The sequence below is a fragment of the Radiomyces spectabilis genome, assembly GCF_025331425.1.
Source record: "Radiomyces spectabilis strain NRRL 2753 chromosome Unknown BYT42scaffold_14, whole genome shotgun sequence".
Taxonomy (NCBI): Eukaryota; Fungi; Mucoromycota; class Mucoromycetes; order Mucorales; family Radiomycetaceae; genus Radiomyces; species Radiomyces spectabilis.
The window spans coordinates 306,278-322,389 of record NW_026251939.1 but is presented as its reverse complement, the minus strand read 5'-3'; the positions used below and the strand labels follow the sequence as shown (position 1 = coordinate 322,389).

The following is a 16,112-nucleotide window of genomic DNA, read 5'->3' as shown; positions in this document are numbered from 1 at the left end:
CATTGTCAAAATTTATCATATTCAATATAGCATAGACCCATTCCATCCAATAGAATACAATCATCAAGAAGAAGAAAAAGGACGAAAGGATATAGTGCATTTGTGATTGTTTCTCTCCATTTCTTCGATTTTACTCGCCAAATAATCTTCTGACACGCTTCAATACGCTATCTTTTTCGGGATCTATTGATGTGGAAGAAGAAAAAATCCGGAAAATCGTGGTGAGATTGTGCAAGCTCAGCCGACCATATGTTGGATATATTACCATAAGGATGATCTTTGGAGGGTATCTCGAGAACGGTGGGGAATGCAGCATGATGACTATCAATCAGTTCTCGTATTTCTTCGGCAATCTAAAAAACCCAAATTCTCTCGGTCAACTTGCCAAGTTCCAAAACTTTCAAAACTTCAAGCCTGCAACTCGTTCCCTTACATGTTGGTTAATCAAAATAATTGCAATATCCTTTCGACGTACGAATTCTGTAAATGTTTCCTCGATGGAGGCCAAAGGCGTTTCTATGTTTCCAGTGTTAAGCGTCAAAAAAGGGTTACGAGTCAAGTTCCTGGTTCTTTTCTTGCAAACGTCACTTTACTGGCATCCACGACCAAGAAGTTTCGTTTTTGCTGTTGATTTGTATGTCCAATGCCGGCGAGCAAAAGTCCCGTAACAGAGTCCTGTGCGCGCAACAGAAAAAGATGTTAAAATGGCAAACGGGCAAAAGTCGAAACACGTTGATACAAACTTCGTCACCAATCACAGCAAGGAACTGACGATCTTTTTGTACCGATGTTCCGCCTGACATGTTCAGCTTCAAAAGGAAAACGAAGAGTACAAATATGAAAGAAAGAAGAGGGCAAAAACGGTGGTAGAAAAGAAAAAGCAGGAGTCCTGAAAGAGAGTTTCGAGAGTTCAAAGCGGCGTTTCAAGATGCGGATGGATGACTTCGACGTCACACCAAACGGTCATTTATAGGTTTTTAGTTTCAACACCGGCGCCTTCGTTTGGTTGACGTTCTTTATTATCTGCGATCGTTTGGCGTCCGTTATGCAGAACGATGATACAAGCAGTAGTACACAGTACTATGACAATTTGTACTTTGATTCCTCTGCAGAAGAAGATGAAATAGACGACAGTATGGAGACCGACGCTCCTCGAACCAAAGGTGCTCAAAGTAAGTCCAGTCGATCCACGTCTATTCTGGGTTTTTTATTCAAGCATTCCATTAGAGAAAGCCGATCGCCGTGTGTTGAGTAATGAAGAACTGCTTTATGATCCTGATCTTGATGAGCAGGACGAGGATTGGGTAGCGAAGCAAATTTTGAGTAAGTAAAATTTTTAGATCTGGTTGTAGTGCTTTCTTGCTCATGTCACTGTAGAAGCGGCACCTCTTGAGAAACAAAGTGAAGATACAGCGAAAACCGATGCTATTCTGACGTGTCCTCTGTGCTTCTCACCTCTATGTTTTAATTGCCAACGGTAAGTGACCGCGTAAAAGCAGCTTAAGAAAGGCTTAGTTTTGACCCTTTTCTCTCAGACATGACAAGTATCAGAATCAGTACAGAGCCATGTTCGTCACCAACTGTAAAGTGAAAAAAACCGAACGATACCGGTTTGGAAAACCATCGAAAGGACAGAAAGGAGAATCGACCATGGTACGAAGCCAGGAAGATGACACCGCAGACGACGACACCGAATTTTATTACAGCGTTCATTGTGACACTTGCGATACCCATGTGGCCATGATGGATCAAGACGAAGTCTTTCACTTTTTCAACGTCATTCCAACATAAGCTAACTTTAAACTTTCACAGCATTGTATACATTCAACATCCTTATTTTTCCTAGAATATTACATAAGACTCTTTTTTTTTTGATTCCATCACGCGACTTTTTAACAATACGTAACTTTTGGCCGCCTTTTTATTTCATATAAACCAACCAAATCATTGGTGTAACCCAGTTTTCTCATTGCTGTGGTGTTTACTTTCCATATGTGATTCCTACGAATGTTTATATGTATACTAAGCCTGTCCAAAACGCATCTATGATAGTAAGCATATAAGCTCTCGTCAGCCAGTTGAAGAACAAGTAAAAATGTCGATCGAATACAATGATTTTCATTTCAAAAATTGGATAAATACAATAAGCAAATCCTGCGCTACTTCTCGGGCTTTAGCAACATCCGCCGCCTTCTGACTTCCTCGCTTCTCCTCTCTGTTCGTCCATACTGCGTCCTCGTATGCTCGGAGGACGCAAAAGGATACGTTCTCCGTTGGTAAGTGCAGGTTGAGCTCCACTTTCTGCTTCCGCTTCCTTTTTCTTTGGCAAGTGGCTGTAGATTGTATCGAACACAGTAGCAAACGCCTTTTCTACGTTCGTAGCGTCCAACGCAGAGGTCTCCATAAACAAGAATCCTTCCTGCTCTGCCAAAGCACCTCCTTCGTCACTCGTCACAGCTCGACTGGTCTCACTCAGATCAAGCTTATTGCCCACCAACATAATCACAATATTAGGATCAGCATGGTCGCGCAATTCTTTTAACCAGTGTGTCGCATTTTGGAAGGACTGCTGACGTGTGATGTCTATTTTTTTTTTTTTTTTTTGGTTTCATGTTAGTCGAACGGTGCAATACCATTGGTGAATATGAACTCAGTAACGCTTACCGTACACTAAAAGTGCACCAACGGCGCCTCGGTAGTATCTATTGGGCAAATCGATAAAATACAAGCCGTTAATGATTTCTTGTACATCTTGTTGTAACACATTCTGTTTAAGCTTCAACGTACGCGCCTGTAATCGCACGATATCGTTCCTGTCCACTTGTATCCCAGATTTGTGCCTTGATGGTGTGATTATCTATCGCAACAGTAACAAAATAGAAGGGAGGATCACATGAGTCTATCCACACGGTGGGGAGGGCTGAGGTTCGGGGGCGCAGGGCCGTTCTTTGTCTTCAGCGTTTGCTTACCGATTTCAATGTTCTTTGTAGCAAACTCAACACCAATGGTACTCTTGGATTCCAGATTGAACTCATTGGTCTACCATCAAGCATATAGAAAAATGAGCTGGAGTAAGAGCCAACTGTGGGTTCCACTACAATCCTACCGTGAATCGCGAGAGCAAGTTCGATTTGCCCACACCGGAATCACCAATAAGAACTATTTTGAACAGGTAGTCGTACTCATCGTCGGTGAACATGTTGCAAAGTCTCCTAAAGCGAAGCAATCACTTTTTTGTGAACGGAACTTGTTCGGGATTAGAAGAAAAGAAAGAATAAAAGGGAAAAAAGAGTAACCAGAGGATGAAGGGCGGAACACGAAGCGGACAAACAAAACGCAAAAAAAAAACTCGGACTAGCTCAAAAAAATCCGTGGATCTTCCGCTTGTGGCATATCATCCAGATTCTGCTCTTCCACCCCATGATTTTGGCTATTCTTATTCCCATTTTCCCATGTCTTTTATTATTCACATACAGCATTCACAGGGCGGTACTAAGTGATATATGATACGGCACCGCATTCAACAAGTATATATTCTCGAGCAAAGTATATCTTTGAATTTTCTGATGTAATGCATCCTTACATCAAGTTGCAGCAGTGCCCGATACCAAAATACTGTTTACAAGTACAATAATTCAACATTCTGATCCAATGACTTGGGTATCATAATTAAGTTATAGTCATTCCCTGGAAACCGTTTAAATAACAATCTGTAGAACGGCTCTACTATCCTGTTCATTGGGATCTCTGGTGTTTCCTCCTTTTGTGGATCGACCGTCATACTGAAAATAGGCCAACCCTTGTTCAGTATAACTTTTTCGCGCACTGTAACCCTGAGCAAAACGGTTTCGTTGACATCGTGTTGCAAGTAAAATATTCTGATCCAAGTTTTTGTTAAGATCGTTGAGGTTTGTATTTTTCCTTGAATAGCTAGAGAAACAGATATTGTCGTATGAAGCATGGATAGTACCACCATGGTTTTATTTGCTTATTGATTCCAGGTATAAAAAGAGGTGTGATGATAGCGCAATACAACCATAGATCCTGCTTTTTAGTGTGCTTGAACAAAACAATTTTTGGTCCCAGAGGAGAAGCCATCCATGGTCACCAGGAGCATCCGAGCGAGAGCAAGCCCGTTATAATTCTCTTACATAGTTGCCTAAGAAGTTGCAAATAAGTAACATGGATCAACCTTGTGAAGGTCATGTCCCCAAGGTGCCTGAACCATTCATCTTACCAGGAAACACTCCGACGGCGCCATTCAAGCGTCCAGTCCACCAATCGTTCACGTCTGCAGTTCTTTGCAACAGCTCAATGCGGTCATCCTTGCGGAAGCTCAAATCGCCGTCCGCTTGAGCGTCAAAATCATACAGTGCAACTACGTATTTGCCATCACTAGGTTTCTTGCCGTAACTCATCGGTGTCGAATCCAATGTTATTTCACCTGACGCCGGTGTATACGCTGGTGGAGCCGCAGAAGCAGGTGGCTCATCGTTGTATCGATCCGCCGATCCAGCAGCCTGTGCACCATAGGACATTGTTTCGCCTTGTTTCTCTTTTTCTCGTAAAGCCATACGCTCCTTTAGAGTTAATTTTGAGCTGTTGGCGCCGCCGGAAGCTTGAGCAGCACAGACAAACCAAAATGAATGAGATCATGGTAACTGCCATCCAAAGTTGCAGAGACTTACCGGTCAACCAGGTTTTACCACCAGATTTGAGAAGATCCAGGTTCTCAAATTCATTCTGTACATCGCGTTGCGATTTTCGCCAATTGTAGCCTTCTTGAATTGTCATGGAGGAGGAAACGAAATACTCTTGGTTGGCATTCAATAGTTCATAGCATCGGGCGTAGATCATGCCATAAATCTTGCTCTGCAGATAGTACAGTTGCTGAAATACTGGCTCGATAAATTGCAACCGGTATTGGAAGAATTGCGGTAATTGTTGTTTCAACATATTGTTCAGATATTGGTAGTCTTGTGTCGCTGTCTCTAGTTGGGATTCCACCTACAGAAATGAGATCCGCTGATGTTTGAGTAAACACCCGATGACACATTCACTATTCAAATGGATTCACCTTGAATATCTGCTTTTCTTCGTTAAAGTTGCGCTCATCCTTTGCCTTGAGTTTTGCCAAGCTTGTTCGATAACGATCGTAATCGATCAATTTATGATTTCGCTTCACCATTGTTTTTTGAATCAGCTTTATCAGCTCTAACAGTTCCATGGTAGGTCGAATAACATATTGATCCACTGTATCCTGTAGGTGATATCATAATAAATAAGTTGTCTATCGCCGACATCAATCAAGTCCAACCCATACCAATTCTGGTAATATTTCGTCGCGGCAATAGGCCATGGCTGCTTCGGCATCATTCACTGCTTGTAAAGACACAGCAGGTGTTTGCTGAACCCTTCGCTGAATAGTATCTTCCGATGCTTCATTCCCGAGCTGTGCATTATAGAGTACCGCCAAATAAGCCGCCATTTGTGATTGGTGCGTCAATAAAGCTTTGTTCGTATGAATTCATAGATAAGTATCAAGTTGTTCGTATATTTATGCGTGCTATTTTTCGAGTACGTACCTGCCACGGCGTCACGGAATGCCTGAGCATCAGTCCTGAGACGTTCCACCACTTTGATAGAATCGTTGAATTTCTTTTCTAGTGCCATATACTCTTGGTCATTGGTAGCTATATGCATGCCCGTGTGAGTTCAAGACATAAAGCACGCCACGCTTTTCAGTTGTGCTGTACCTTCGGATTTCTTGGCGAGCATCTGATGAGGCAGGCGGCTCACCGCTTTTTGCAAACCCTACGCTCACCAGTTTAGCTTAGTTAAAGTAGTTGTATCATTGTGCTTCTCACTAACCTTCCAACTCATGATAAATTTAGTCAAGTTTATATGTAGAAAAAAAAAAGCCAAGAATGCGTGGATAGAACTGGCAGAAGCTGAATGATGGCACTCCGGTCGTTATTCGTTCTCCGACGATCCGGTTGCGAACATTTCGCATTGTCCGACCGTTGCACATGATTTTTGAAGGGATCCATTTGTGGTCGCAACAACGTCTTTAATTAACTTAAAACTCATACATAAACATGCCTTTTCTTCTTCTTCTGAAACCTGTCAATGCAGAATGGATAGCCCAATTTTCCCTTTGCTGCCAAAGAAACATTACTGTTCTTGTTCCCCGGGTATTCCTTATACCGGTAATACGTGCAATACAAATAATCAGTATAACAACACAGGAGCATTTGACATGCAGTTGAATGGATATAAAAGCTCCATCTCTGGACTTTATGCATTAATGTTACCTGATCTTGCAAAGAGCATTGTCCGTCTTATTTCTTGAACCAAACATTCGTCATCAGAGTTCTTTAATTTTTCGACGCTTTAAGCCCCTGATGTGACGTTTTTATTGGTTTAGCAAATTACCAAGATTCAGAGGCCATTGTCGATCATAAGCTCGACATAGGTGTCTATCATGAATGCTGGAAAGTAGGGAATCAAAACAACTTACGCCTTTATTTCACTGTACACCAAATTGTTTGCTATAGAAAATTAGTTGAAACGCAAAAGCGCTGTGACGAGCAAGTTTCATGGGCGTCATGCAGATAACTCCATCCTATCTGTCTTTTATACGTTGCCATAAAGTTCAAAACACCAAAATATTCTGACTGTATAAGCGACAAACAAATCCATGGTTTGTGTATGTTGTCATAGTAGATCATTGTTGATAGATGGCATTTTCCATTTATGCTGAAAAATACAAGGACGCTGCAAGCCGATCCATACGACTAGAGGAAGAATCTCCGACTTTTTGGCCATAGCCACCACATTACCCGTCGTTGGATTTTCAATCCCCAGTCGCACAGTTAATATCGTATCATTAGTTGAAGGACCAATGTCAGTGAAACGCGGTCGCATCAAACAACAACAACTGAACCCGATCGTCCGCGTCCCCTCTGTGCGAAACCGCGTCTCAATAGTATTTGATGAGCCCCTAACTCCGTCAGCTGAGGTGCAGCCCACTGCACAAACGAACTACGCTAGTGGATCTCCTTTGCTTCTCGATCTATTGGCCAGCATAATCACGCAAGTTCTGAAATTTTTTTCTTCATGTCTCGTCTCCTCATTGTTCATTAGACATGACCTGTACGCTGAAGCGAGGTTCTGCAAATATATCACCCATCGATCCCCCGGCTTTGCATGCAATTCTTCTTTTCTACATGCTTATTCTCCCAGTGGGCAGACTGCATATTCGTCTGTCAACGGTATCCACTTTATAGTACTTGATACTTTGCAGAAAGGCTTGAATAAAGAACATTGAGCTTGAGTTTCTGCTGTTATGTAAAGTAAAGAGTATGTATCACATCTGATTGTACAGTTGATTTAGCAATAACTGGAAACACACAAGCAAACAAAGCAGCGGCAGCAAGAGAAGAAGGAACACATAAAAAACCACGCTTTGTATACAAGATGGAGACCTAGCCGCATAAGCGCACATATAAATGTAATAGCCACACGTGAGCTGACTTTTTTTTTTTTTGGCGATTCATGGTATAGATGCGTTGCATTGTAAAGATATCCTGCGATGCCGCTGTGGCGCGCTTGTTTTTATTTTGGCGTATACCATATTATTCGGTAACTTTACCCCTTCCTCTCCTAGCCACCAGAAAAGAAGATCGTTTTTCCCCATAAAGTGGATTTTCTTTTTTCTCTCCTAAAAACCGAAACTGTATGCTTTTATTTAAAATTTGAGATTTTTGCTTCTCTTTTCGCGTCGAGCCTCTCTCTGTCATCGAGCCCTCTTTTTGTCAACTTGCGTCCAAAAAAACCTTTAATTTCGATCGCCTCTAAAAAAGGTAATAGAAGCCAAAACAAAAGAGAAAAAGTATATCATCAATAAATCAATGATTAAATGGTTAGACGCAGGATCACAGCAAACTCCACCTATTTTTCAGAAATCTTGCTTTTCGCTTTTTTATCACCCTTTCTCTCTTTTACATCTTTACTTTATTGCTTTGGCGTCCTTTTTTTTTTCCCTTCTTATTTTTATTCATATGCCTTCCGAAACCACCTTACAGGAAACTAATACCCGTATTAATCGACAATTTTCCCTAAGTGGGCGTCCAAAAAGACAAACATCCTTGGTGCGACCGGAACGACAACCTCTTGATCCACATCACCCGCAATATCATACTAGAAGACGAGTGGCCGCTGCAGGCGATGGGTTGGCCAATTCGACCCAATTCACGGAAGCACAACACAACACCGACCATGGCTCCTATCGACCGGCTTGGGATCGATCGGCCCCGGCACGACGTTCATTATTAAGGAGAGGCATTCTGGCAAGAGACGACGAAAAATATTCGATCGATATTGCAAATCAAACACCAGATCGCAGGGCACCTATAGCCAATCAAAGACCGGGTCTCTGGAAAATGTTTTGCTACCTTGTCACCTGCTGTTGCCCTCCACCTATTTTGAGACTTATTGGTAAACGTTTTGGCATTTGCTTGTTGTTTTTTTCTCTTTCTCTACTTTTTTCCCTGCATATGTTGACTGGATAAGCACATCATTTTACGCTCACATGTCATACTCTTCACACGCCAAGACACTATGCAAGAAAAAAGGATCAGATAGATAACAATTTTTATTGGGTGGGCCAACGGTGATCCCATAACTAATATTGTTGTTTTGGCCTTATTTCATATAGGAAAAAAGGATAAAGCAGCTCAATTGGCGTTTCGTGAAAAGATCGGATTGGTCACTATCATCCTGTGGATCATGGCTTTTGTGGGGTTCCTAACATTCGGTTTTACTCAAGCGGTGTGCCCACGTCCTGCTCTCAGCTATCGAATAGACGATCTCAACAACGGTTACGTAGTCATTAACGGATGGGCTTATCTACTGGCATCATGGAACGACCATCCGCCTATTCCAGGGTTAACCGAAGATAACACCAATCCGACTTATCCGCCTATCGATGCAGGTGGAAAAGATGCCTCCTTCTTGTTTCAGACCATCAATAAAGCTTGTGCCTCAGTTATCACCTCTGCCTCCAATTTACCCGTCGGCCAAGACAGTTCACTACCCACCTACTTTCCATGCAGACTTTTCAACACCCATACACTCGACGTACCTGATCCATCCACTTACGGAAATGCGACAGGGTGTCATACCTCATCTTTGGCTCGATCCTCTTTCCAAGCCATGAAGACATACGGCGTTCCAAAACCGAATGGCGGTTTTGACAAAGCCGGACGAGTATATTATGACTGGAAGCATGTCAACAGTAGTAGTTACTTGGCCGTCTATAACAGGTAAGCCACGGTCAACTTTATATCCCATGAAACCCATTTGTTGACTAAAAGACTCGATTAAAATAGTAACGTGCTAAATCTAAACTTACTTCACGCACTGCCACAACAGTTGATCAGGCTCCCTCCCAACGGTCTCTTCGCCAGTATATTGAACAACCCCGCAGTCTACGGAGGGCAGGACATTACACATATAGTGGCATCACGTCGCATCGATGGCTCTACATGGAAGCAAGAAGCGAAATGCTTGACAGAGATCATCAAAGTGGGCGAAATTGACACCAAGAGTGTGGGATGCATTGCCTCGGATGTCGTACTGTATACTTCGCTGCTCGTTATTCTTGGTGTCATTCTCGTCAAATTTGGCTTGGCCGTGCTGTTTGGCTGGTGTCTCTCCTGGAAACTGGGTAATTTTAAAGAAGGTCGATCCTACAAAGAACGCATGAAACGAGAACTGGAAATTGAAAACTGGACATCCGGCATCCATCGGCCCGCTGAAGCGATCCAACCTCACGAGAAAGTGCTACCGTATCCCGTTCGACATAGACGCTCTCTTATGCCAAAAACCTCTCGCTTCACCTTACCCGAAGCAGGCTCCATGCATTTTAATGCTCTTGAACGCCCAAGCAATGTCATTTGGAAGCAATCGCCCGAGTAAGTTTTCATTATGGTTTTCCACATGGTTTTCTTGGACCTTTTTTTTTTTTTTTTTTTTTTTTTTTATCATTGATTTCCGTTCGATCGACAGTTATCTTTTTAAGCGCTTAACTTTCTTCAATCACAATTTTTTTTTAGAGTACGTGTTTTGTCATCCTACAACTCTTCCGTTGCATTAGCCTCCGGGATGACGCCGCTGGCTGAACCAAGTTCACTTCGTCCTCTAGGTTCAGACAATGGACGCAGTTATTCTTCCAGACGTCAAAGTGGAACCAGTCCTGACTCTGGACGTTCATCCATGACTTCAACTTCGGGTGTAAGCCATGGTTCTCTTCAGCATTCTTGTCCTTATCCTGTGTCCGCCCATGCTATACCACCGCCCAAATCGGATTACATGCCGTTTGGGTTCTCTCTTGTTCATACCATTTGCTTGGTGACTTGTTACTCGGAAGGCATCGACGGTTTGCGAACGACACTGGATTCCATCGCCACCACAGACTACCCAAATTCACATAAATTAATCATGGTGATCGCTGACGGTATTATCACTGGCCATGGAAACTCAATGTCGACACCGGACATTTGTTTATCCATGATGCATGATTTCCTTATTCCACCTGAGCAAGTGCAGCCCTACTCGTATGTAGCCATTGCTGACGGCGCTCACCGACATAATATGGCTAAAATATACTCCGGTTTCTATCGATACGACGACGCCACGGTGGATCCTTCCCAGCAACAGCGGGTGCCAATGATTATCATTAGCAAGACTGGCGCACCGGAAGAAGCCAAAGAAAGCAAGCCCGGTAATCGCGGCAAACGCGATTCTCAAGTCATTCTCATGTCGTTTTTGCAAAAAGTCATGTTTGACGAGCGCATGACCATGCTTGACTACGAGCTCTTTACCAATATCTGGCGGATCACCGGAAATAGCCCGGATAAATATGAGATCGTCCTCATGGTAGATGCCGATACCAAAGTGTATCCAGATGCCCTCAGTCGCTTGGTCAGTTGCATGGTCAATGATCCCGAAATATCCGGTTTGTGTGGTGAAACCAAGATTGGCAATAAAACTGACAGCTGGGTGTCCATGATCCAAGGTAAAAAACAAAAGCAGGAAGATCCGAGGTTTGAAACCCGTGAGATGCATCTCTTACATGATTGCTCTTTTATATTTTTATTTTTAGTGTTCGAATACTATATATCACATCATCAGAGCAAGGCATTCGAGTCCATTTTTGGTAATGTCACCTGCTTACCGGGATGTTTCTGCATGTATCGAATCAAAGCACCAAAAGGGAACAATGGCCATTGGGTACCTATTCTCGCCAATCCCGATATTATTGAACGGTATTCCGAAAATGTCGTCGACACCCTCCACAAGAAAAATCTTTTACTGCTGGGTGAAGACCGATACCTGTCTACGCTGATGCTCAAGACATTTCCGCGTCGCAAAATGATCTTTGTTCCTCAGGCTGTATGCAAAACGGTGGTGCCTGACTCGTTTTCCGTACTGCTGTCGCAACGTCGTCGATGGATCAATTCCACTATCCACAATCTCATGGAACTTTTATTTGTTCACGACTTGTGTGGCACTTTCTGCTTCTCCATGCAATTTGTAGTGTTCATGGAACTTGTGGGTACCTTGGCGCTGCCTGCAGCTATCTCGTTTACCCTGTACCTGATTATCCTTGCTCTCATGGGTCAGCCGGCCGTTTTATCTCTCATCTTACTGGCGCTGATCCTGGGACTACCGGCTGTGCTGATTGTTATGACAAGTCGCAAACTCGTCTACATCGGGTGGATGTTGATCTATCTGTTCAGTTTGCCTATATGGAATTTCGTATTGCCGACCTATGCATACTGGCATTTTGACGACTTTACGTGGGGTGAAACGCGTAAAGTGCAAGGCGCTGATAAAAGTCATCATGGAGATAGAGAAGGAGAATTCGACAGTTCCAAAATCGTCATGAAAAAATGGAGCGAATACGAGCGGGATCGCAAACTTCGCATGGTGCAACAGAAGAACATGGACCTTAATTCTTCCCTTCCATTTCGTCCTTTATCTTATCGACAGTATCCCTCTGTCACCGATTTATCGCAGGATCTGGACAGGCCAGCTTCGATTGCTACCCCTATTGCTTCGCGCATGTTGGCAGCTCGACGCCAAAACAGCGAATTATCGAGTTCACATACGAACTCGTCACCGAGTTCGACTTCCATCACATCTCGATTACAGCAGCGGATGGATGCATTCAGTTCAGATACTGTACTTTCAACCGCAGCCTCCAAGGAATTCAGTGATCCCGGTCATGGACACAGCCAAGATCCCAATCACGACACACCAGGTGCCTTGAGCGATTGGCGCAGAAGTTTAGAATTTTTGAATCGGCACGACACGGTCGACCTGAACGTAGGCTTTCCATTGCCTGCATCATCAACCAAGAACAATTAATTTGATAGTAATCCCCTTCTTGTTCGCTCTGTTGGCAAAAAAAAAAAGACAGTAGAGCGATACTATTCCATCAATAGCATTTCTCACTATGTATAAGTACTTCATGTTTCTTGCGATTTACAAAGGAAAAAAAAAGTATTATTTTTGATTTGACGCAAACTCTGATGTTTTTTTCATGCGGTTGTTGAATTGCATTGACGAGCAAGGAAACAAGAGTTGAAATTTACCGGTCTGAACCAATTTTTACCATTTTTCTCCTCTGTATTCCACATGAAGCGAGCGGACGAAGCTATCCAAAAGTTTAATAACTACCATTCTTGGCGATCAGAACATGGTGTAAGACATTGCTTACTCATGGCTACTACGATCACGCGCTCACTTCCTGCAATGTTAGATCAACAGCAAATCCAAACAAGTAATGTAGCTGCGCGTTCGTACTGACTAAACACTTGGGTCTCAAACTCGTCTTTCTCTCTCTCTTGTTACAAGTTACCGACGTTTGATGCTATTCTCGAATACGGAAGGAAAAAGCCAAGATCGCTTTCATGTATCTATCGCATTCAGCTTACATTTTGGATTTCATTCGACTAATGGACACTTTCAACAGTACGCGAATCACCCCTGAAAGATCTACACGATCCCACGATTCCTCAATCTATCGTTGCGGATTGGTATATTGGTACGACTTTTTTTCAGTACCCAACATTTGTCATCTACTGACTCATGCTCTGCTTACTCCTAGCCATTGCACTCGATTATGTTGAGGAAACTGTACCGTCCATCATGGCCAAATGGGATTCACAGTACAGAGTATGTGTAGTCTCTGCTGCCGCAGTTTTTTGTGACTTTTTTTAAATCATTTTCACCTTTTTTATTTTCAGAAAAAGCGACATGATCAGGAACTGCAATTGACTCAATATCCTCAACTAATATCCGATTTGCATGCTGTCTATCGCTGTATCACCCTTGCCTTGGATATGCCATGTCCAGAGTAGGTACGCCTTTGTTCTAGTACTACAGCCAAAGATACTGACGCCATTCTACTTTCAGCGGCAGTCCGTTGGCAGCGAGAAAGTTGAAAGCAAGATTGCAATATGAGTTTTGTCGCCTATTACAACAGCATCTTCCAGCATTGTTTGCAGATACGCGCAAAGAACATTATATTTTTGGATATCGGCAGATCGAAGGTCTGGCTCTCGAACAACAAGCTGAAATTAACGGCCTATCCACTTTGTACAGCCCTTCTATTGCTTACACTGGGAGGGATCTCCAACTAATCATGCAAATCGGCTTGGAAGAGCAAATAACGGACGTGTTGGATCCTTTTTCCATATCCGATGAACTGCTCCGCAAACAATGTGATGCAATTCTGAAGGACAAGAGCTTGTCAATTGATCGAACGGACTGGGGAGCAGAGATACAGTTGGACATATCGAAATCACATTTGGATACATTCAGTAAGGCGTGTAAAGAGGCGAACGAAATACAACTTGGTCCGGATTGGTTTCAGCTTGTTCGAGAAATCGTTCAAGCACGACTGCAAACCTGGGATACTTGCTGGAGCGAACCCGTGTTACGACCTATGCTACAATGGTTTCGAGATGTGATTCTTCCATGGCTATCTCATGTCCTCATCGATGGCAAAGGTAAATATATAATCATCAGCTATCCTTCATGGTTAGATAAATTAATCACATATTTGGAGTCTAGAGGAATCCTGGTTTAAATTATTGAGAGCCAAAATCAAATGCGAATACTTGGTTTATAAATTATTCTACGAAACTCGGTAGGTTATTTTTTTTTTCTATCATTTGCTGTTGCATTGCTGAATATTCGATCCCATTTAATTTCCTATTAAAAGCGTGCAACAACTGTTTGATATCTTTATTGAGTACCCAACCTCTCTGCCTGCTTTCGAAGAATTACAGGTAAACATCCATTTCTCATTATAAATTCTGCAGACAGAGATAGAGACAGAAAATCTTGATTATCCGATTTCTGTAGATCGCAACAAGAAAATTAAACCGCGTGGAGAATGTTAAAGATGCCTTGTTGAAAGCGTGAGTCAAAAACACCGCCGTCTGTCCAGCTTTCAAAGACTCACTGGTATTTGCGACCGTTTATAGGCTCAGAGAGAGGTTATTGCACCAAGGTGCCTCAGCGACCGATATCCTGCAGCAATATATTTCCTGCATACGGTTTCTGAAAGGAGCAGACCCCAGTTGTGGTGTTCTGGTCCCGGTTGTCGAAGAAGTGCAGACTTATATGAGGTAAGGGGGGTTTGAATACTAGTCGTTACATGGGCAAGACGCTAAATCATAGAGCCGTAGAGACTGTCGCAAGGATGTGGTACCTGCTGTTGTCGATATGATCCGTTCTAGTACCGAGGAAGACGACTTATTCGCTCAAGAGGAGGAAAATATTTATGTATTTAAAGAAGAAGAATTGGATAAAGATCGACGATTAAATGACGAATATCAAGTGATCCCAGAACGAAGTTCAAGTAAGTATTTTTATAGGATGACTGTGCTTAACGAACGTAAAGCTAAAAAAAAGTCTATAGCTGTCGCAGATCGACTGAAGCAAAAGTCCACTGATCTCGTTGTAATGCTGATCAGCGCATGCGGCGATATACAATCATTTATCAAAGGCTATAAAGAGAAACTGGCTGAAGCATTGCTAGCTAGCGTCGATTTTAACGTGGATGAAGAGGTGAGACACCAACTCAAGATAAAGAAAATGACATGTTTTAATTTCTCTCTTCAATTAGATGATCAAACTAGAATTATTGAAACAAAGGTTTCCAGAGCATACTATGAACAGCTGCGATGTCATGATCAAGGACATTGGTGAAGGAAGACGATTGGATCGATATATTCACGGAAACACGAAGCTTCAGGACGATTTTCACGCTGTTGCATTATCAAAGCATTATTGGCCAGAAAAGGATCCTGGGAACGTACGCTTAATACCGCAGCTTGGTGATCTGATGTCATTGTACGAGACGGAGTATCGAAATATCAAAGCATCACGAAGGCTGGAATGGTTACCGTCGTACGGCACGGTCACACTGGAATTGGAATTTCGATCAAGGACGCAGGAATTTATTGTTACACCAGTAGCCGCTCTGATCATCTCCTTATTCCACAGCAAAGGTACTGTGACATGTTTGTGTGAGTGAACCCAGTTTATGCATGTATTGATTGAACCGATTAATTAGATCAAGTACTTTCTGGTGCAGAGATAGCCGAAGCAATAGGCGTCCCCATGGACGAAACCATGGCTGGTCTGGACTTTTGGATGAAGAAGGATGTTTTATTCCTTACTGCCAATGGTGGCTATCAGTTGTTGGAAGATTGAGCTGTAAGTCTTTCTATTGCCAAATTTGGAAAGACGCTATGACCATGTTTTTCCTTGGCACTGTCATTTATTGTATGTGTGGAGTTCCATCCGTAGCATGATGGCGTCGTTTATCATTATTTCCGTTTAAAAATCCGCAAAGTAACCAAAAGAACCACCCACTTCCTGTCTCATTTCTGCCTGATGTTAATAGCCCATAAACTCTAATCGTATGATAGGAAGGCTAACACAGGTTATCCATTGTACATTCACCCCACATCATCTGACCCTATTTCTGTTCTCCACAACATTTCCGCGTTCATACCATTTGAAAAAAA

At 42.7% G+C, this 16,112-nt stretch overlaps 6 protein-coding genes across 6 annotated transcripts; 3 read left to right on the top strand and 3 right to left on the bottom strand.

Moving 5' to 3' along the window:
- Positions 1 to 118: 118 nt before the first annotated feature.
- BYT42DRAFT_122223 (F subunit of V-type ATPase) lies at positions 119 to 956 on the bottom strand. The gene is made up of 5 exons (XM_051562149.1): positions 744 to 956; positions 594 to 675; positions 434 to 516; positions 266 to 353; positions 119 to 183 (listed from the first exon to the last, which is right to left on the bottom strand). The coding sequence occupies exons 1-5, from the start codon at positions 801 to 803 to the stop codon at positions 131 to 133; spliced, it is 366 nt and encodes a 121-aa protein (XP_051419341.1). The 5' UTR covers positions 804 to 956; the 3' UTR covers positions 119 to 130.
- On the top strand, positions 858 to 1,982 carry BYT42DRAFT_122496 (E2F-associated phosphoprotein-domain-containing protein). Its single transcript, XM_051562150.1, has 4 exons — positions 858 to 1,172; positions 1,228 to 1,323; positions 1,381 to 1,477; positions 1,536 to 1,982. Exons 1-4 carry the CDS (start codon positions 1,046 to 1,048, stop codon positions 1,789 to 1,791), a joined length of 576 nt encoding a protein of 191 aa, XP_051419340.1. The 5' UTR covers positions 858 to 1,045; the 3' UTR covers positions 1,792 to 1,982.
- On the bottom strand, positions 1,954 to 3,409 carry BYT42DRAFT_122209 (GTP-binding protein). The gene is made up of 5 exons (XM_051562148.1): positions 3,107 to 3,409; positions 2,970 to 3,039; positions 2,788 to 2,857; positions 2,665 to 2,702; positions 1,954 to 2,583 (listed from the first exon to the last, which is right to left on the bottom strand). Exons 1-5 carry the CDS (start codon positions 3,197 to 3,199, stop codon positions 2,174 to 2,176), a joined length of 681 nt encoding a protein of 226 aa, XP_051419339.1. The 5' UTR covers positions 3,200 to 3,409; the 3' UTR covers positions 1,954 to 2,173.
- Positions 3,410 to 4,136: 727 nt separating this feature from the next.
- Positions 4,137 to 5,488, bottom strand: BYT42DRAFT_595625 (uncharacterized protein; the record flags this gene model as incomplete). Its single annotated transcript, XM_051570871.1, has 5 exons — positions 4,137 to 4,159; positions 4,238 to 4,618; positions 4,689 to 5,007; positions 5,078 to 5,260; positions 5,324 to 5,488. The coding sequence occupies 5 exons, from the start codon at positions 5,486 to 5,488 to the stop codon at positions 4,137 to 4,139; spliced, it is 1,071 nt and encodes a 356-aa protein (XP_051419338.1).
- Positions 5,489 to 8,502: 3,014 nt separating this feature from the next.
- On the top strand, positions 8,503 to 12,594 carry BYT42DRAFT_585730 (chitin synthase-domain-containing protein). Its single transcript, XM_051570010.1, has 4 exons — positions 8,503 to 9,326; positions 9,393 to 9,977; positions 10,119 to 11,080; positions 11,168 to 12,594. The coding sequence occupies exons 1-4, from the start codon at positions 8,791 to 8,793 to the stop codon at positions 12,433 to 12,435; spliced, it is 3,351 nt and encodes a 1,116-aa protein (XP_051419337.1). The 5' UTR covers positions 8,503 to 8,790; the 3' UTR covers positions 12,436 to 12,594.
- Positions 12,595 to 13,038: 444 nt separating this feature from the next.
- Positions 13,039 to 15,919, top strand: BYT42DRAFT_122121 (uncharacterized protein). The gene is made up of 11 exons (XM_051562147.1): positions 13,039 to 13,245; positions 13,317 to 13,426; positions 13,486 to 14,081; positions 14,146 to 14,221; positions 14,297 to 14,363; positions 14,440 to 14,495; positions 14,562 to 14,705; positions 14,766 to 14,938; positions 14,999 to 15,147; positions 15,206 to 15,590; positions 15,656 to 15,919. Exons 1-11 carry the CDS (start codon positions 13,159 to 13,161, stop codon positions 15,793 to 15,795), a joined length of 1,983 nt encoding a protein of 660 aa, XP_051419336.1. The 5' UTR covers positions 13,039 to 13,158; the 3' UTR covers positions 15,796 to 15,919.
- The last annotated feature ends 193 nt before the right edge of the window (positions 15,920 to 16,112 follow it).